The 22025-nt window shown below is 41.1% G+C and overlaps 1 protein-coding gene across 4 annotated transcripts in view; it reads left to right on the top strand.

Annotated features, from left to right (window-relative positions):
* Window positions 1-527: 527 nt before the first annotated feature.
* AKAP7 (A-kinase anchoring protein 7) overlaps window positions 528-22025 on the top strand; it is a 180803-nt gene continuing 159305 nt past the window's right edge. For 3 of the 4 annotated variants that reach the window (XM_019520272.1, XM_019520273.1, XM_019520274.1), the window contains exons 1-5: window positions 528-708; window positions 7828-7980; window positions 8388-8530; window positions 14653-14789; window positions 20138-20298. In XM_019520272.1, coding sequence (XP_019375817.1) covers window positions 540-708; window positions 7828-7980; window positions 8388-8530; window positions 14653-14789; window positions 20138-20298 — 763 coding nt within the window. In that variant the 5' untranslated portion in view covers window positions 528-539. Of the gene's footprint in view, window positions 709-3712; window positions 7680-7827; window positions 7981-8387; window positions 8531-14652; window positions 14790-20137; window positions 20299-22025 lie in introns of those variants that run through there. The other variant, XM_019520275.1, reaches the window with a different exon arrangement.

The following is a 22025-nucleotide window of genomic DNA, read 5'->3' as shown; positions in this document are numbered from 1 at the left end:
CCCCATTTCAAAGTCTGAGATCCCCTGAGCAGGAGTGGACCCAATATAAGATCTCACCCCAAGCCATCTTGTACCCCAAAATAAGAGTGAACTCCATGCCCCAACCGCCTGTTCGGAAATGCCTTTGCTTTTTTTAAGCTGCCCCACCAAACCCAAACCTAAACTTGACACTGCAGAGGCAGAGGTGGTCAACAGGCAAACTGGGTGGCAGCCTGCTATGGGTCAGGAGGCAGAGAGGAGTGGGGGCAGGGAGTAGAAAGCTGAGCAGCAGTCTGGGCAGGCAGCATGGCAGGGAAGGGACGGACAGCAGGCAGCAGAAAGTGGAGCAGTGGATCACACTGGGAAGGGAAAGCAGAGCAGCAGGTTAGGCAGCGGCAGAAAGCAGAGCAGCATCCTGGGCAGGCAGGATGGCAGGACAGGGACAGCAGACCACTAAACCCACTCCGGGGTGAAAGGCGCGGAAGCCTGTCCTGGGTCGGGCGCGACCCTTTTGGCCCCTCTGCCGTGCCGTAGCGGACCAAGGTGCGGCGGGGCGGGACATGCTGCTGCAGCTGCGGCTGTTCCTGGCGCGGCGAGGGACGCTGCTGCGGCTCTTCCCGCTCTGGGCCCCAGGTTCGCGGGCGCTGCGGGCGGACGGCCGCATGGTGGGCCCGGCCCGAGCCATGGCGCTGCTCCGAGACGAGCCACCTCCGCTGCCTCCGTCTCAGGGTGAGGAGAGGAGGGGGTGGCGAGGGCAGCTCCTAAGGCGCATGTGCGGGAGGAGGGGCGGGGCTCCATGACGCCACGGTCCTACGGGGGCTGTAGGGAAGGCTCCAGCACGCGGGCGTGTCTTCCCGTCAGTCTGCTCGGCTCGTCTGCCATCGTGTAGATTGGTCTGGCTGTGTCTGCCCAAGTGTCTGTCTGGGTGTTGCCTACCCGAGTACAGAGCAATGTCTCTGCCTACCAGAGTCCGTGTGGATCTAGGAAACGAGAGCTGTAGCGATCCAGGTGCTGACCCACCTGCCTGCCAGACTATCCATTGAGCGATCTGTTCTGTCTGTCCATCTGCTTTATCTGCCTGCCAAAGTATAGCTCGGCCCATCTGTCTGTCAACATACACATATGTGTGTATGTCTGGTGATCTGTCTGTCAACTGATCTACCTATCTACCAACCAGCCCAAGTGCCACTCCATCAATTAGCTTTTCTGTCTGCTTTGGTTATCTGTCTGCCATCTGCCAAAGTATAGATCAGCCTGTCTACCAAAGCACCGATGTCCCTGTTTACCAAAGTATAGCTATATTTATCTAATAAACCTGCCTACCAATCAAAGTATAGATCTGTCTACCTACGTACCTGCATATCTAAGTCAGTCTAAATATAGAGCTATCTATCTACCTACCAAAGTATGGCTATAACTATCTATCAAAAGATCGATCGATGGATCAATCTACCGACTAAAGTATAGATATGTCCATAGCTATATATATGAGTGAATGTGTATGTGTGTGTATTTTAACTGTTACTTTATGAAATCAAATTGTGACAATACTAAAAGTGTGTGTGTCTGTATCACACACTTTTAGTATTGTCACAATTTGATTTCATAAAGTAACAGTTAAAAGAGAGAGAAAACTTTGTTATGATCTGTCCTTGCCAGTAATGCCTTAATGCCTAAAGTGAAGTTAATGCCTAAATAATAAAAAGTTCTACCACTGGCTTTGAAAACTGATGTGGGATTCAGGCCCCCAAGTAGTAGGAAAGGAGATGACAAGCGTTTGAAAAGTTTCATAGTTTCTAGGGTCAGAAGGGACCTGAGCAGATCATCTAGTCCGACCCCCTGCCATGGTAGGAAAGAGTACTGGGTCAAACGACCCCAGTAAGGTGGTCATCCAACCTCCTCTTAAAAACCCCCAGGGTGGGAGCCTGCACCACCTCACTTGGAAGCTGGTTCCAGACCCTAGCCTCCCTGACCGTGAAGTAGCGCCTCCTGATGTCCAACTTAAACCTTCCCTCCGCCAGCTTGTGACCATTGTTCCTGGTCACTCCTTGCGGCGCTCGGGGGAACAGGGACTCCCCCAGCGCCTGCTGATCCCCCCTAACCAGTTTATAACAGGCCACAAGATCCCCCCTCAGCCTTCTCTTTTGAAGGCTGAACAGGTTCAGGTCCCGCAACCTTTCCTCATAGGACCTACCCTGCTGTCCCTTGATCATACGAGTGGCCCTCCTCTGGACCCTCTCGATGCTGTCCACATCCCTCTTAAAGTGCGGCGCCCAGAACTGGACGCAGTACTCCAGCTGCGGCCTGACCAGTGCTGCATAGAGGGGGAGGATCACCTCCTTGGACCTGCTCGAGATGCATCTGTGGATGCACGACAAGGTGCAGTTGGCCTTCCTGACTGCCTCCCCACACTGCCTGCCCATGTTCATCCTGGAGTCAATAATGACTCCCAGATCCTTTTCCACCTCCGTGCTGACAAGAGGGGAGTTCCCCAGCCTGTATGTATGGTGCCTATTTTTCCTCCCCAGGTGCATCACCTTACACTTGTCTGTGTTAAACCCCATCCTGTTCTCTGCCCATCCTTGTAACCTATCTAGGTCCAACTGTAGCCTGTTGCTCCCCTCTATTGTGCCCACATCCCCCCACATCTTAGTATCATCAGCAAACTTGAACAGGGTGCTTTGCAGCCTGTAGAAGAGTTGTGATTAGCTAAAGCAGTGGTGCTCAGTCTACTTTGGTTAGTAGATACCAAAGTGGTTGTAGCTATATACGTGTATGTATATTTATATTTATAGAGCTATAGCTATAACCACTTTGGTATCTACTAACCAAAGTAGGTGCAGATCTCTCTCTCTAAAAAAGAGAGATACTGAAGTAGACATAAGTATAGGCATAGATATAGATCTATACTATACTTACCCAGATCCAAGACAGTCCTGAATTTGAGACAACCCTCCTCCAATAATTAGATTTTAGACATAGAAAATGTATTACTTCGTTATAATTTTTCCATGTATAGAATCTTATTAGTGGAGCATCATCTTAATTTCGTCTTCTGCACCACTGCAGTGGGTAAAGCAGTCAGGCAGTGGTAGATGGTAAGTAGGGAGCAGGGCGTACAGAGGCAGCAGGGGCAGACAGCAGCCATGGCTGTGGCCCCAACTGAGAATCACAGCAGCTGCCTACCCCCGCTGTCCTGCCCCCTTGTAATGGGTTCCAAGACAAGGACCTTTCCCCCCGCCTCTCATATTAAATGGTATGGGGGGAACCTTGTCTTGGAATCAAATAAATACGGTAGGTGTAGATATAGATTAGTATAGTTAGTTAGTCTATAAGGTGCAAATCTATCCTGCCTTCTATTTGACTTCAGACTAACACGTTAAACGATGTGGTCTCTTGCTCCATCCTTATTAACAAATTGAGGTCTGGGTGAGTGGAGGGAACTAACTCCTGCCTGTTTTAAGTCTGCCTTACCTCTCCAGAAACACTCACTTTTATTCTCATAAATTTTGTGTCAGATATGATTATGATAGATTATAACATTTTGTTTTATCATTAAGGAGTTAATTGCATTTTTATGTCCTGGATGTTTGGTTTGTGCCGCCATCAGGTTTTTGGTTTGTGCTGCCATTTGGTTTGTGTCAAACAAAGAGGAGGACTAAGGAGGTCTAGCCTACTTGATGATAAGGTACAGGTATTTGTGGGCAGTGTCTGTACATGAGTTTTCAAAGCAGTAAACTTGTTTCCTAAACTTGGAATATTCTGTCAAAGGACATTACCATTACCACTGTACTGATTCTTTCCATTACTAGCTTCTGTGTGATAACTGAAAGAAATTTGAAGAATGCAAAACCCATTTCCATTAATAAAAATATGGGAGCATTTTAAATATAATGTTAATATGTATTAAAATTTTGAAGTTCTGGCTAATGTAACTATAATGTTAATTAAGAAACAGTATTTACGTTACAACAGCTTTGGACGAGGCTTTCATTTGCCAGAGTAGTGTTCCCTCTTACCTACCTATCAGACTAATTTAAAATGTCCATTTACATTGTTGATAAATGTTAAGGCTTGAAAGCATAGATTTCTTCTTCCCGTAACATTAATGCTTAGAATTGATTTTGTATGACTCTGCCAATTTATTTAAGTGCTAACCAACCCATTATAATAAATGATAAGGAGGGATTTGTGTACTTGGAATTCAACCTGTAGGATTTAGAGAAAGCCGTTGTGCTTGTGGACAAGCCAACTGCTTATTTATTGAAAAGGCACTTTGTCAAGAGTGTTGTTCCTCTGCTCTGACCGGCTCTTATTGTGACAGGCAGAATTTTTCAAAGTGGCATTTGTCTCTCAATACACTTCTTTCTTATTCAGTGGAGCAAAGGGAGGACATAACATAGGGTTCACAGACATACATATATGCCCTTAGTATTAGGACTGATTATATGTGGGCAGATCTCTTGTGTCTATGTGGAGCCACATTGATTTCAGAGGGGCCTCCACAGGCGTCAGTTGCAGGACTGTGACGTAAAGAACCCAACCAGTTACCTTTTGTTTACTTCACTGGAAATCTACCTAGGATTCACATTTTAACAGTCAGTATGGTGGAACTGGAGTGAGTGAAAATGTTTTAAACTCAGATAAAACTTAAAGTCTGCATATTTTGACAGTCTTTCTGCAGTAGCATGGTGATGGTGCTGCTTATGTATGACTAATATTCCTTAATTACCTAAAGTCTGGCACCTAATCTAGGGTTACAGGTAAAAAATGGAGGGCTACAAAAGGAAAAGACAGGGTTATAAGAACTTAATGAGAAACTTAAGAATGTAATGGGAAAAAACAAAAATACTGAACAACATAAAACCCAGAGAACTCTCATCATTTTTTCCAGTTACACAAAAACATGATTTTTGCTTATATTTCTGTAAATGAGAAATTGGGTGCAGAAGTCTTCTGTTGTTACAAAAGTTTATAAAAGATAAGGAAAAAACTATAACGGCATGCACACATACATGTGAACCAGATCCTAGAGCCCTTACCTTGCACCCTTGAAGAAATTCCTTTCTCTAAAAGTACTTCAAATTATAGCATCTGCAAGTAAATTATAACCAGCATTGTATTTACTGCTTCCAGAAAACTAGAACTGCACTTATCCTATTATGTCCCATTATCCTATTATTTTTGGTAACCTGTCTCTGCTTGTTTGTCTCCTTCACTAGTATCTCATCCTTTCGACTTTAGCCTCTTTGAGGCAGGGACTGTTTTATGTCAGTTTGTATACCCCCTGGCATAATGGGGACCTAGTTGTGGGGGCCTCAGATCATTACCTCAGTTTAAATGCTGAAAAAATAAATATCATTCTGTTGTTACAAATGATTTAACTATATGAATTCTTTCTTTCTAGTCATTTAGCCACCAGTTGAACAACTGAACCAGCTTGTGCAAAACCTTAGGCATCAGATCACCACTCTGTGATTTACCCCCTCCCCCCTTGTGCTGAAGCCAATTAGCACTTAATCAGGTTTCTTTATCTTGCTTAGCACAAGAGATGAAGTATCCAAGAAACTGTCTACAGGGTACTAATAACCCAGATCCGGTTTGTTATGCTACTGTTGTAACATCAGTAGTTGCTGTGCATGCCACAGGAACATAATATACACTTTGCTGCCAAATTGTCCCCTAGGGCCAGATTTGGAATATCTACACTTCTCACTGGTAGATCTTTGAGCACATGGATGTTGGGTAATGAGGTGTCCTGTGATAAACTGCAGTTGCGACATAAGAGTTTTTCCAGCACCCCAACACTGCTGTAGTGTGGTGCTAGCCCAGGAGAATACTGTTGGATGCTTGGTTCTGTAACATTTGTTACCTTACTGAGTGATAGGAAAGGCGATTTCAGCTTTGCTTGTTGAACAGATTTATTTTGATATGGAAAATTTTAGCATGAAATATGTGAGTCAGAAGCAAACAGGAAAAGTGACATTTGTATTACTTAATAAGTTTGGAAAAAGCCCCTCTCAAATCATTGGTAGAGCTGGTCCTTTCATTATCCTTCTGCTCTGGTATCTTGTCACCTGTACTTCACAGTGATATTTGGAAACAAAGATTAGCATTTTTAAATTGAAAAAAAAACTGGATTTTGATTTATACTGGCTTCATACTCATAGCTTTCAGACCTGTCATTTATATTTGTGTGTATTCATTTTTTAGGAAATTTAAACTTTCCATATTTCTTATTATGTCTGAATGTCTTGTTGACTTCAAAGAAACCTGCCAGATAACTCCTTTTACATCTGATATTAATGGATCCACAAGTACGTCATATATTTCCACACAATGAGTGAAATGTCACACATTTTAGAAGGAGACCCTTTCTGCACAGACTACTCAGCAGCCCAAGGGAAAGTGTACTGAAGTACAAGTCAAGTGCCTAGGAGTCCTAATCCCTGATTGTTCTTAATATTTTAGAGTGCTTCGCAAACCCTATTAACCAAGGACTCAAGAAGTCTGTCGTAGGGGAGGCAACTATCTTTTATCTATTTAGAGGAAAGATAATTGAGAGTATGGACAACTCTACAGGAAAAATGAAGATAGAACGTAGGTTTCTGATATGTCAGGTTGGCACAATGTCTTTCAAATGTCACGGACCAATTTATGTGCCAACACAGCTTTACTCAGTCTAGGTAGGGATTTTAAATATTTTTCTCATCCCATAATGGATGTTTTGTGGCTCCTGTATGAGTTGAGTTTACTTAGAGTTTGAGTTAAAAGCTAGTTGATAGCTAATTAATATGTAAGATACAACACTCAGAACAGCCCAAACTTCACAACTGTGTTCAAGAATACATACATTTTCTGTTTTATGTTGAAATAATATAGTAAACATATAACCTTCTCATAGCAATGCTTAAATATCACAAGTAAACAAACTGTATCTTGCTGATAACATGAGGAAAGCACAATTATAAAAAGGTTACCCCACTGTTATTTGGAAACTTTAACTGTTCTCTTCCTAAGTGAGATATATTTGGACAATCTCAACATTTGGACTCACTAGATTTCATAGCAAGTCTCGATCACTCAAATACTTGTGTACTTAATGTTATTAAAAGAAGTAGCCTCATGGTATTACAAAGAAACTTAAAGGAGTTTTAAGTGGGAATTTTACAGAGGAGCTTAAAAGGTGAAACACCCCCAGCTCTGCTTCTCTGCTTTCTAGAGAGCTGTTTCCTGGAAGAGTGAGACAGACCACAAAGCTGGAGAAATATTCCTCAAAGCAGTGAGGATGTTCTTAGCGGAGGATACAGCCATCTCCTCAGAACACCTCACAACACACTAGGTCATAGTCAGACCTATCTGAGTCCTTTTCTCTTCCCTGGGAGCTCCAGGGAGGGTTTATTGTGGCTTGCAGAAAGAAATACAATGATTAATGGAGAAATGCTTAGTATCACTATCTTCATCTACATAGGATGCAAAGTGATGTGTAAAAATGTAGTAGTCTATCCCAAAGCTGTGACTAGTGCAATAAAAGATATCACCAACGATAATTTTTGTCTCTCACATGAATGTTTTAATGCATGTTATACAGCGAATCTGATTGCTTTTCCTTAGGACTGGACAAGATGATTAGGAGCCAGCATATGTGAATAAAAATGGATCAATGTGATAGTCCTCTGTATCAGAGGATGTGGATTGAGGTGCATTTACTAAAATACTGAAACAGGAAAAACGCAACACATGGGGAAAAGCAATTGCTACACAGAGTAATATGTACTGCATACATTGGCCACTTAATTGTATGTACTGAAGTGTAAGACCAAACATATTATTTTATATGTATTCCAGATGAGTTGGAAAACATGCAAAAAATACAATTTATTGAAAAGAAAAAGAAGAAAATGAAGCAGAAAAGAAAGACACGTGTTGCTCCCAAATCCATAGACAGTTTGATGGTGGAAGTGCCATTTGCCAATACAGATATCAGAGATGACTTTGGTAGTAAGTATATTTAAATAAAACAGGTTTAAAATTCATGTATGGTCCATGGTCTGTGAATTGTCCCTTGCAGGCAGATTGCTCAGCCTGAGCATAGTCTTATTAAAGCCACGTGGGCTGATTTGTAGGATCATAGGCAGAGTCACCATCATTAGGACTCAGTTCTGCAAACATTCAAGCGTGTTAAAAACTTGCCTAATAGAACTTTTCTATTTATATAATCATTATAATCCTATGTAGTTATATGTGAAAATGCAGCAAGCTTGGGATATGGTAATGCAATATAAATCCTTTCACCCCTTAAGTTGTTGGCTCAAATCCCACTTCCGTTGGCACAATATTACTTTTTGTGTGTATTTTTTGTCTTAATCTCTCTGCAGAGGATAACTGTTCTGCTTTGTTTCCCCTAGTTACTAGTGCCTCTGAAAAAAATATAAAAAAGAAGAGAAAGACAAATACTGGAAGAGAGAAAGAAGATAGCAAGACAATGAAGAAAAACAAAGGGCAAAGCCAGCCAAATTACTTCATATCTCTTCCAATTACAAACCCAAAGGTGGTATTTTATTTTTATTGTTCACTTTTTGTAAGGACCAAATGCCTTCAACAGGAGGTTTCTATTAATGTGGAAAGCAATATTTAGTCATAAGAAAGACAAATTACACTGGCAACGTAAGAACAATGCTGTTGGAAATAAATTTTACCTACCATTGTTACAAATAATAAGATCATTTTAACTGAAGGAGATTAGAGAAAATATTTGTCTGTTTATACAGCTTTGTGCACTTTAATAGCATGTTTATGTAGACAGTTTCAGTTTGGCATTTGTGTATGTGTTTGTCATTCATACAGTTACACAGAAAAAAACATGAACAAGTAGGCAAGTGTGAAAATATATCTATAATTATTATTTCAGAAGCAGGTATATATAAAACTAACTTAAATTGTTTTTTAGACTGATTTGATTTTTTTACTATGTTCCTTTAAAATATAGTATGTGATCAGTCTGCTTAAGCCTGTAGAATCTTTAAGAATTGCTTTGATGTAAAAATGTAAACTAAGTAAGTGAAGAAGTATTTCAGGATTATTATTGGTTAAAATATTTACTCTTAAGGATCATATGTGGGGGTTTTTTAACATATCCTTACTAATTCTTTCCAACACAACCTACCATAAAAGTAAGAATTTTAAAGGTTTATTTGCCTAGACATTAATAGCAGCTTACCATGAAGGTGTGTATGCATGTTGTAATATTAAATAGGTTTAAGTTCAAAATGGAACAACATAGTATGTCAGCCAAGCAGGTGTTACAGTTCAATGTCTCCAGTCTATAAGACTTGACAGTTTATGTTCACGAGTACTCCTACTGATTTGTAGTGGTTATAGGAGTATTAGTCACATATGTGTAAAGGTTTTTGTAGAAGCTGGACCTAAAAAATCTGATTATTCTCTTTTCTTCCCAAAAAGGAGAAGAGAATGATCAGAAAACCCCTGTCCCCCTCCCCCAAAGGGTTCATTCATTATTTCTTCCATTTACAATATTTTGTATTATGACAAGTGAACTTCTGGAGAAGACATAAACACACCTATCTGAGAAAACTAAGTACTGTCTTTGACTTAGCAGAACGAATCAGTTTAGTCACAGAGGGCAGTAGCTCACAGAGGGGCTGAGCATGCTACATCTCAGTCTTTCAAGATCTAGTCTAGAGGTAGAATGATGTAGGACACATTTTAAGTTTGGTTTACTACTTTATGGCACATACCATTATTACTAAGAACTCTGGGACTGTACCCACATGAGCATGCATTTTTGTTTTGTGGCAACTCAAAGGCTCAATCCCTGGTAAGATTCTCAAGAAAATTGTCAAGGAGACCCTTCTGGACAAGCTGGCTGAGGACAACATCCTGAGGGATAGCCAGAACGGGTTTGTCGTGGGTAGGTCTTGCCGGACCAATTTCATCTCCTTCTATGACCAGGTGACATATCACCTAGACAAGGGAGAAGAGATTGACATCATATACCTGGACTTTAAAAAAGCCTTTGATCTGGTGTCCCATGACCTCCTCATGGAAAAATTGGCCAACTGTGGCCTCGGCTACACCACAGTCTGATGACTAGGGAATTGGCTTCCAGGTCGGATCCAGAGAGTAGCAGTCGATGTAAGTGAATCATTATGGTGCTCCGTGACCGGTGATGTCCCCCAAGGCACTGTCCTTGGACCGGTTTTCTTCAACATCTTTATCAACGATGTGGACTTTGGTGTCTGAAGCGCACTGGCTAAGTTCGCCAATGACACTAAACTTTGGGGCATAGCATCCACACCTGAGGACAGGCTAGTGATCTAGGCTGACTTGGATAAGCTCAGTAAGTGGGTGGACATAAACCTGATGACGTTCAATACTGATAAATGCAAGGTACTCCACCTTGGGAGGGGGGGAGGGAGGAAACCCTGCAGCATACCTATAGGCTCGGCAGTACTACGCTTGCTAGGACCACTGCTGAAAGAGACTTGGGGATCATGATTAACCATAAGATGAACATGAGTCACAAATGCGATGTCGCAGCTGGTAAAGCAAACAAAACTCTGGCTTGTATCTGTAGATGCTTCTCAAGTAAATTTCAGGATGTCATCCTTCCGCTGTACTCGGCCTTGGTGAGGCCACAGCTGGAGTACTGCATTGTAACCGGGCACTAAGGTGCCTGCTACTTGGAGAGCTGGGATAACTCTGCAGGTGCCGGTTGCTGGGGCAACTAGAGGGAGCCAGTGACCCACACCTGCTAGCAGTCAGCTGACCGGAAGGGGCAGGGCCTGACTCCCATTTAAACCCCAGGACGGAGGCCAGGCAGGCAGTTTCCTGCTGATAGCCTAGGGGGAAAGAGCTCTACTGGAGTGAGTAATGAGTAGAGGCCAAACTACAGGTACGGCCTGAGATTGGGGACAGATGGAGCAACTCTGGTGTGGCGAGATGAAGGTTGGAGCAAGATGGCTTAGATTTATATTATAGCCAAGGGGCTTGTGTTTTGTTTACTGTTTAATCGGAGGTTTGGATGAGGCTATTAGGGGTTGGAGGAGGCCTCATACGGGACCCACGCCAGCGTGGAGATCCCAGCCCAGAGAGGGTGCAGCGAGAAGCCCCAGAGAGGGGGCAGTGAGAAGCCCCAGAGAGGCCTAGTATTGGGCGTGTGCAAACTCCAAGTGCCTAATAAGGCAGAGAGCAATAAGGTCACAGAGAACCCGAGTGTCAGAGAAGGCGCTGCTCGAGAGAGGGCTGCGGACAGCCCAAGTGATAGTGAAGTATTGAGTAAGACTGAAGAACATCCAGTACATCTGCGAGGCTTGGGGCATGGTACAGGGATGGCTAGAGCCACACATAGCCCATAAGGCCAGGGTGCACGGAACACCCATTATAGAAACAGGACAAGGGATATCAGGAGAACCGTGGCCAAGAGGACGAAAGGCAGCCTCCCTTTAATATATATAAGATCAAGATGTGGCAGGCGAGATTCAAGGGTACTTTTAGGCAGCTTGGCATGGTACAGTGGACAACTAGGGGAGAGCACGGCAACCCTAGGATGCTGCTCCTGTTACATGCATCCAATTCTGGGCTCCGCAATTCAAGAAGAATGTCGAGAAGCTTGAGAGAGTCCAGAGGAGAGCCACGCAGATATCAGAGGGCAAGAGAATAGGTCCTATGAAGAGAGGCTGAGCCATGGGACTCTTTAGCTTGGAAAAGTGCAGGCTCAGGGGAGACCTGGTGGCTACCTATAAGTAGACAAGGGGTATTCATCAGGATCTGGGAGAACGTCTGTTCACCAGAGTGCTCCAAGGAAAAACAAGGACCAATGGTCATAAACTGCTACAAGACTGTTTTTGGCTGGACATAAGAAGAAATGTCTTTACTGTCTGAGCCCCCAAGACCTGGAATAGACTACCTCCACATGTGGTGCAGGCACCTACTCTGGACTTATTCAAGAAATGCTTGGATGCTTATCTTGCTGGGGTCCTTTGACCCTAGCTGTCTTCCTGCCCCTGGGGCAGGGGGCTAGGCTTGATGATCTTCGAGGTCCCTTCCAGCCCTAATGTCTATGAAATCTCTGAAAGGCTGTTGAGATGCTGCAAAATGTACCCTGTGCATATGATTTGGTTATCTGTGTTGCATATTTGCAGTGCAGAGCCAAGTTTGGATACTGGGAAATCCCTGTATCAAAAAACACATGGAAGAAAAGTGGGGTGGCACACATGGCAGCAGTGTATGCTGCCTGAAACTGGAGCACTCCGGCTGCTGGTCATGCTCTGTGCGCTCAGAGCACTGCCGCTGGAGCCCTGGGAGGCCCCTGGGCACTGCCTCCTCTACCCCACTTGGAGCATTTTTCCCCGTGCTAACCCTACATGCAAGGGTGTGCACCAGGGCAAAAAACAGTGGCATGAATTTGTGCTCCTGCTTTTTTCCCTTGCAGCAGCTGGATTCCCCTGCTCATGGGGATGCAGCCTGGGAGAACCAGTGATGAAATCTATTAATCTAGTTAGCATTTACGGACTTGAGAATCAATTAAACTGTACCTGCTATCTCCAAGAAACATGTTGATTTTGAGCTACTGTTAGAATCATATACAGTGTAAATGGTTTCAAGACATTCTTTTGGTTTTTTAAAGAAACTCTGTCTTAGGGAGTGGAGAGGCATTCAGTTCCAGCAGTGCAAATTTCTGTGCTCTCTACTCTCTCACAGAAATCATGAAGTTTATGAGACGTTTCTGAGGAAGTCTGAATACTGTCTGAAAATGAATATAAGAAGATCAATCCAGGCATAAAATTTTAATTGAAATCTTCTACTCATAGACCAACGATACATATAGCAAGGAGGATATTAGCATTTCCTTATATTAAATTCCAGATCGGTGTGAAAGAGATGATTTACATTATCCTATTTTGTAATCTCTTTTTTCTTCTCACCCCTCAGGGTTTAACAGTTGCAAGAATAATACAGTGGGTTGTATAATCTGACACCCTAGGAAATGAGAAAGTGCCCTAATGCTCCTGATACCTTTCTTTTCATTAGAGTAGAAAGGTCTCACAACTCTGCAGACTTTTTCACACACAGTCAGTCAGTATTGTTTTAAATTTCCTGTGTCATTGACAGAGATAGGGTGACAGCTATGCAGAATCTTTAGAGTATTTGCAACAAATTTCTTTATTTCATTCTGAGACTTAACTCTTGTGCGTACTTTTATTAGCTATTGGCTTACCACTGGAAATAGGAGGCTCTGGTTGGATGTTATGCGGGTAACTCTGGTCAGAATTCAGAGTACTAGATTTGTCATCAAAGGCAGAGAGGAGCTACTACGTCATTTGGCAATGGAAAAGAACTTCCTTTTGTGAGAAATTAGTCTTGTTACTCTGAGGTGTTGGAGACAAAAGTACAAACTTTTCTTCATTCATATTTTACTTATGTCCTAATGTTTATAATAAAAAAACCCTGCAGTTGGGGTACTAATTTGTAGTGGGTGGTTTTTTCAGGAAACATTTAAATGGTAATCTACTTGTGACATGTTTTTCTTGCTGTTATTTTAGTTGTGTTTTGAATCTTTGGCAAAAAAATGAAATGCTCCATTAATTTTGACTTCATACTGCACATTATATTTCATTTAGTTTACAAAAATTGTTAAAAATATAACTGTAATATTGTAAATGAGTGTATATAAAGAAATTCCTTAACACATTTGAAGAGAATAAGACAGTTCTGTATTTCTCTTCAGTGGGTGTGTCTATACAAGATATTTACTGTGGAGCTGACTAATTAGCTCTGGAGTAAAACATCATGGTCTACAGTCTACATAGAATGCTGTTGGGCCACAGTAAATTAAATAATGCTGCTGTAGGATACTGCTGCCCAACACTAATACTGTCCTACAGTGCTGTTATTTAGTATTCCACAACGCATGTGTAGACAGTAACCGAGGCTGGCTGGGGCACGAGGGTGCTATAGTGTGGAGTAGCCAGCCCCTTTGCAGCATGCTGAGCTGGGTCGGAGCAGCCCTGGGCCGGCAGACTGACCCCCTGAACTCCCTGCCAGCCAGAGCTGCTTTGCCCTGGCTCAGTGTGCTACAGTCCTGGGTGCATGCTAAAGGGCATGCTTGGGAGCAATAAACTCCAGTGCAAACTGCTGGAGTCTATCATTTCATATTAAGTCAGTATAATTGGGAATTTTATCTCAGATGGTCCAGCAAATTATTTGCTGAACATTCTTTTGTGTGAAACATCTGCTATCTTATAAAAAGCTTTTCCTTGTTGTAGACCATCATGCACTGCTGCAGCATGAGGTTCATTGTAAACTAGTGGGGAAAACTGTTTTATAGAAGCACCTGATTTTGAATAGCAGCAGTACAAAGGTGATCAAGAGTAGTGCAACTTAAGCTAGTCCAGGTACTATTATGCTTTTGCTGTGGACAAGCCACTACTGACTACAGGAATTTCTTTCATATACCGATAACACCATTAATTCATAATCATTTAAAAGTTACTCAGGCAAATTAATATAACATCATCCAGGAGATGACAAAGCTCATATCTGCTTGAACAATTTTTTATGTAACGTATTGTTAGCTTGTATCCTTATGCTGTAGGATATAACTGATTAATTTTTACTTTTGTGATTTTCCTTTTTTTTTTTTCCTCTCAGATTATTGGAGGTATTCAGGCTCTCCAAGATATAATAGTACAAAAGGATCACAGGCTTTCTAAAGCAATGGCTCGTTATAGTTCCTTGCATATCACCCTGTTAGTGATGCACTTATCCAGTGAAGAAGAAGTTGGCTTGTAAGTGGTTTGCTTTAACTTAATATACATTATTTCTCTGGTTGTAGAGAAGTTCAGCAATGAGACTAGAAATAATAATGTGGTGCATGGTATTTTTTGATCAGCATAACAGTATAATAACTAAGAGGCCTAATATATATGTGTGTATATATGTGTGTGTGTATATATATATTGTAAACATCAATACAGTTGCTAATCTCAATTATTGATGATTTTTATAACTTGTGTCAAGATGGCATAAATTCCAGATTTTTCCCTTAGGTCAGTCATCAACATTAACCAGCCATTCTGAGCTACTTTAGCAGGTCTTAAGGAGAGAGGTGTTATCTCAGGTAGTTAGGGCCTAAAACTTGTGAGAAAACTACTGTACGTCCTCAAGTTACACTTGGAAGAATATAGCTGTGAAAATTTGATATTGTGCTCTCTGTAGCCAATCTTGTCAAGTTTTGCTGTCATCCTGTAACAGATGAATATCTCAGTGGTCTCCAGTGGAAAATTTACATGTATGCATATTATATATCAAACCTAGAGGTTTTAAAAACTTTGGTAACTGTGACAGAGTTCACTAAAAGAACTTGTGAAATGCTGAATGGCTTTCCTGGAGGAGAAACTGAGGACCTAACAGAGTTCCTTTGAATGAGGCCTCTTTGTGGGTATGCATGAACTCTTTTTGATTTAGCAAAATTCACAGGGCATGCCACAGCTCTGCTCTTCCTTGTGCTCCGTGCTGAGGACAGTACATATGTTCTGCTCTTCAATTAGTTATAACCATTGTCAGTTTGAAATGGAGCACTGAGTTGGAGATTAGAGGCCTACACCCACTTGAACTCTTTCTCAGGTTGGTTTCTATTTCCTTTTTTCTCTCTCTTCAAAAACTTTTTATATCCTTTTTCATCTTCATGCTTTGCTGCCTCCTTCTGCTTAATTTTTTTTTTTTATCTGTGCCAAATGGTGCTGCCTTTGAAGGCTAGAGAGTACCATACCCTTTCCTTAGTTTCTTTCCGTCTTTACTTCTGTTTAAGAGAGGACAGAATCTCATGGCTTCTCTACAACAGCAAGTTTCTGGTGATATCACTGTGTTTGCATTCAGTGGGTGTGTCTATATGTGCTATTATTGTGCTGTAAGCTTAATGTGCGGTAAAATAAGGCTTAGTAAGCTTTTCTCAGGAGCATGTCCACATGTGCATCTGTTGGAAGCACATTTTCTTCTGACTGGAGCAGTTTTGTACAGGGCTACTCCTGCCCTGCTTTGTCTTCTTACAGCAGCCAGGGAGAGCTCCAGGCTCCCCCAGGTGCCAGCCCCAGGCTGGCATGGGGCACAGGTCAGGCCTGGGCTTCAGGAGGTGGGGGGAACTGTCCCACAGCTGGGGCATCTGACTCCCAGCCCTGTGCCCTGATCGGTAGATTAGACTACTGCGTAGTAAAGTGTCTCGTGTAGATGCGCCCAGTGAGCACTACAGGAGCCTGGGTTGCTTCAAACTCCCATCTGCCAAAAAAGTATTCCATGCTTCCCATAAAGTGTCTTAGAGTAGTGCTGTGAGACCCCACATTGGGGTGCTGCAATGCAGGCGTTGTGACCACGGCCAAGTAAAACTGTTCAACATACTTGCTGCAGAGCCAGAGCGATGGAGAGCTAAATTACTTTTGACAAATTTGTTTTCAGCAAGGTACAGCTTGGCTTTAACTTGCTCTTGCATCAGAGTGACAGCCAATAGCTGGTAACTTTGTAAGGTAAAGCATGGAAAAAAGATTTGGATATATACCTCATTTTCTTTCAGCTGAAATCTGTCAAGAGCTTAAATGGATACTTTTGTCTTGCATGGTTGTTTTTCCCGAGATGTAGAGACTTTTAAATTAACAATACAGAAGCTGAGTGAGAGAATTACTGACTTTCCAAAAAGAGCTGAGATTGATGTAATGTTCACATTACACAATACAAAAAGCTAGCATTCACAACTCCAGTAATCCTGTTTTGTATATCTCTAGAACAATATTTTCCTTATTATTTCATCATCCAACTCTGAGATCTAGATAACATTGTAGGTTTCTTATCTTATTTCTGAATAAGAGTTTAATCACATTTAAAAATAGAGTAATTATATATTATTAAGCTAAAACAAGATGTAAATGTTTCTGAGATACTCAATGAGAATGTAGGGTCAATCCCTACTTTTTTGTTAGTATTAACATATTGAAGCAAGAACACTTGCTTGAATAAAACAAACAGGATTTGACCCTCCTATTCAGTACTTACAAACAATTTAAGTGCTCTGAATGAAGATAGGATTAGAAAATTTGGAATTGGGTAGAAAACGGAATTTAATTTTTACCAGTTAAAAATTCACCGGTAAATTCTTACACAGCATAAACACCCACTTAGTAACAGAATACTGAGTTGAAATACACGCTACTCTTAGCTAGAATAGACACTCTTCAAACAGTCTGTTAGCAAGGATAGAGGCTTGAATATGTGGGTGCATATACACTTAACTTGTCATTAATTTCAAATGGGAAATAGAGGGTGCCTAAATGCCTTTTGGGGGTGCAAGCCTGAATCAGTAGATTGGCTGTATAGTGTTCTGAAATTCAGCAATTTTGAGCTATGCTTCATTAATGGAGTTCATTTGTTGAAAACCTTTTATTTAAGTTCTGTGGGGTTATAGCAATAGACTAAAGGCTGCAAATTTAATTTAACAAAAAATTACAAAGAATGTTTGGAGGGAACATATATCACCTCTGTTACTCCACATCACTTGATGAGATTATGGTCAATTTAGTCCTAATACAAGTACCTAATTGCATATTTATATAGGTAAGTAGAGGGAAGTGTTCAGATTTATTATAAATATATACATGTACACTTAGAGATGAGTGGTGTATGGGCCTAAAGAATAAACTATAAACATACTACACTTGATCTGATAAACATGATGAGATACCATAGTGATAGCAATATTACAAATACTATAAATAGAGAGATTAAAATAAATGAAGTAACTTCTCTGTACCTCAAAGAATGTATGTGTTTTAAAATATATTTGTTTTTTAGAAGGTAATTACTGCCACCTAGAGTCAACATTCTGCCAAAAATGCAGGTAGTTAACATTTAACTGAAGTAAGGGAATTTGAGTTCATTTGGGTAACAGCACATAGAATACATCTTCTGTTACTGAGATGTACATCTGGTTTCCTTTTCAGGACACTAAAAATATACTGTGTGGATTTTTGTCTATTTAGATGAATCTGAAAGTCATCCCAAAACTAGAGATATTTCACAGATATAAAAACATCTATTAGGATAAATATTGTTTCTCAATTTATACATAAAAATATATTTATTTTTGTACTTGTATCACTTATCTTCTAATAAGAGGTTAATGAATTAAAATACATTTTCACTTATATTGTGACTTCTATCACAGAGGATTCCCAAATGCTTTGTAAATACAAGGATGTGGCTTTAAACTTTCTTTTTAACTGTCAACAACATCCATTCTAGTGACAAGGGCAACAGCTGCTGGTTAACAGTACATAATAGTATTATACACCCTCAACGTAGGGAAAGTCGGACTGCTTTTTCCCCCCCAAGATATGTCAAAAAATCTGCATTTTGACACTTCAAACTTGGCAAAATCATACTGTAGTCCTTGGATAAGCAATGCATATTTCACTAGATGTGAAAAATAAAAGAGCAGTCCTCATTTTAAGAGTGGTCCTAAAAGATATGAAATGCAGGACAACATATGGTAAGTAAGGAATTTATTTAGGTGTGATGCACATGGTGTTAGTCAGTTTAAAAACCAGCTTTAAAAAAAAAACTTTTATTTACTGTACTTACCAGTAAGTCTCTGTGACAATTTGTTGTTCTCCCATTTTGTCTTCTGGAAGAAAACACAAACATGAAGAAAATAGCTTGAGTCACAAGGGGAAACAATGAAAACAACACAATACAAAGCGCTAGTGAACCGACAGAGTAAGCAAACTGAGCAAAAAAGAATGCTCCCTCTCGTTTATGATTATGTACTTAGTTGTTACTTTTATTATTATATTACTATATTAAATACTATTATTAACACTTTTCAGATTTAATTATGGTTTTTAAGTTATCAGATTAATTGTTAATAAGTTCCACAAGTCCAGTGTGCTCAAGGCGAGGAAGGTTAGGTACCAAGGTACAATAATGACAGGAAGAGTCATTGTGAGTGATTTTTTTCAAAGATGTGTCAGTGTTTATGTCAGTTCTTATAAGTGAATATGCCAGACTGAAATAGCCTTTGTTGAATACAAAGAACACACAATGGAAAATTTTGAGTTCTATAGGTGCGTGCATGGCCAAGTTATGATTGCAGAACTCAGTAACAAAACTCTCATTGACTTTAATTTACTAGTCATGTCACACCATCTATTATGTGCACAGCTTAAAAAATAGTAGTCCAAATACCTTTGTCCTTTCAAATTGTATTTTAAGAGATTTTTTTCCCCATATGGAGCAGTGAAAGTCCTTATGGTGCAGGGGCGGGCAGTTATTTTGAGTGGAGGGCTGCTTACTGAGTTTTGGCCAGCCATCAAGGGTTTCATGACAGGCAGCCAGGGGCAGATTAATATTTATTTTCTAATTTTTTTTTTTATAAGCTGCACAGGCAGGATAGAATGGCCTGGCAGGCCACATCCGGCCCACAGGCCACATTTTGCCCACCCCTGTTATAGCACCTGATATATCCTTTCAATGTAACATCTCTGCTGAATAACCTCTCATAGTATTGCAAGTAGAGGCATGGCTTAGTTGGTCTTGTTTGTAGTACCATCCTGTGGGGCAAATTCTTCAGGGTATAAATCATACCTCCTGGTCTTCCTATACACATGCAGAGTTTGCAGCTCCCTACTTAAGCTAGTTCCTAGGAAGGCTTCTGCCTATGGCTTCCTCCACTCAGATCTGTGTTTTAACAATTACGATTCCTTTCCATTGTTTTCAGTCCTAGAGTAACAGGCTATGTTCCTATGTGGATGAATGTTGATTTTACTACCCCTGTTTTTGGTGAGCAAGTAAATAAGAATAATTACATATTCTTGCCTGGAGAATCAATATTCTGGCAGGAAGTGAGATAGGGAACCTCAACTATGAACAGTAAAGGGAGAATATGTTAGTGACAGCACATCTGACTCTAGGCTTTGCCATATAGACTACTGTATGACTATAAGCAAATCTACTTTGGTTTCTCTCTCTGTAAAATGGAGAATAACTATAAACACTCTTATGAAGTGACGCAAAGATATTAAAATAGAAAGCTTAATAGAAATGGAAATATAGTTACTATGTCAACCTCAGGGATTTTTCTTTCTCTCAACAGAGCAGTTGGTGCATTTTTGGAGAGCAAGGATTCAGTTGAAGAACTGCTACAGGGAAAACAGTTGGATTTGTCATTCCAAGGAATTGGTGATTTCAAAAATGAAGTTGGCTTTGTGAAGTTGGCAGAAGGTGATTGTACAGCCATGCTTATAGAGATATCAGGTAGGCAAACAAAAACTTGTCAGTTTGGGTATAAACACTCAGAAGGCTCTTAAGATTTTGCTAAAATAAGATAGTTTATTCTACTAAATGGGGTGCTTGTTTAAAGAAGAGCAGTAAACTTTATAAAAGGCTTCCAATTCAAAATGTATAGTCATCTGTTAAGAATGGCTGACATGTCAGGTCTCAAAACTCATGCATTTTCCAGAATCTTTGGAGGCTCTTTTCTCTACAGTAGTACCTAGATTTTCCTGGCTTTGCCACCTCAAAAGCTGTGTTAATCATCAGCATGCTGGAGGGGCTAGTTGAAAGTGCTGGGTGGCTGTTCCACTTAGATCACTTGTGGAACCACACAGGCAAAGCTGCACTTGTCTGTGTGGTGGTTCCTGGTTTGGGAAGCAGGCTGCTGAAAGCAGCAGAGCATGTTTGAGAATAGTGCTCTAGAGCATGGCAGATTTATAGAACCTAGCCCCATCTGTGTGACCATAAGAAACAGATTTAGCCAAATTAATTAATTAACTATATAAATTTCACCATTCTTCAGGTGCCACTTGTGCTTGAGACTTGGTGAATTTTAACTGTACAGAAAAGTCAGTCTGAAATCTTGGAACAGGGGAGAATGGGGAAACGTATACACACCCAGTCTGACACCATAATGCTATTTCTCTTAAAGTATATATTCTTAACTTTAATTTTAATTCTAATGCTATTATTTTTAAGTGTTCAGAAAGTTCCCCTAGTAGCTTGGGTTAGTGTTGTGATTTTGAATAAGATTGTTTGTATTTTTCTACATCAGGTTTGTTTTAGATCTTACCTACGGGGCCATGCCCATCATTTTTGCAATAGCTATTAGCTTCGTCCTAGGAGAGCAAAGCTGTCATAAGATACTGAGCCCTGAATGCAAAAACTGTATGAATATAAATGTTGATGTGACTATGAACAGGGCTTTCAGTTCTTCTGAAAAAAGCAGCAGTAGATGATACTGAGGCCAAAAAGACTTCTTTCTATCCATCTAAAATATGTACTTGAGCTACTGTGTTTAATAAAAATATCTTGGAGCACAAGTAAGTGTCTCTAGCTTGTCATTGTCCTTCCAAATTATGCCAGCAATTTCAATTATTCTTTGGAAAGGTTCCCTTAAAGAGTTTTGCAGTATTGATGAATAATCCTTTGTGTTTGGAGGAATGGGGTTTCTCATAGAGACGTAAGGCTAGAAGGGACCTTAAGAGATCATCTAGTCCAACTGGGCAATCAAACCTGAAACCTTGGTGTTACTAGCACCATGCTCTCACACATCTATCTATCTATCTATCTGTCTATCTATCTATGGCTTAGTCTTTTTGTCTGTGCATCTGTCTGTGTGATCATAATGCTCTTGGGGACCTTGGCTCCAGCAAGAATGATGGGCTGGCCATGGCTCCAGCAGAGCGGGCCAGGTGCATATGGAGTGGAGAAGTGTGAGTGGGTCGTGTAGGGAGCTACGAGTGGATGGTGTAGGGAAGGAGTGGCGCAGGGCTGGATGTGGAGCAGAGGGGGTGTGGCATGGGGTCAGATGCAGAGCAGTGTAGGGGGGGTGCGGGGCAGGACATAGAGCAGGGGGGTGGTGCACAGCCAGATGTGGATTGCCGGCAGTGGCCACTCACTGCCCTGCGGTGTGGGGGCACAAGACAGGGGGGCATGGGACTGGACATGGAGTGGGGCGGAGGGGGGAGTGCAAGGCTGGATGTGGA

Source organism: Gavialis gangeticus, unplaced genomic scaffold (assembly GCF_001723915.1).
Source record: "Gavialis gangeticus isolate Ggan-Ray unplaced genomic scaffold, GavGan_comp1, whole genome shotgun sequence".
NCBI lineage: Eukaryota > Metazoa > Chordata > Crocodylia > Gavialidae > Gavialis > Gavialis gangeticus.
The sequence above is the reverse complement of the archived record's forward strand: the minus strand, read 5'-3'. Positions and strand labels throughout refer to the sequence as shown.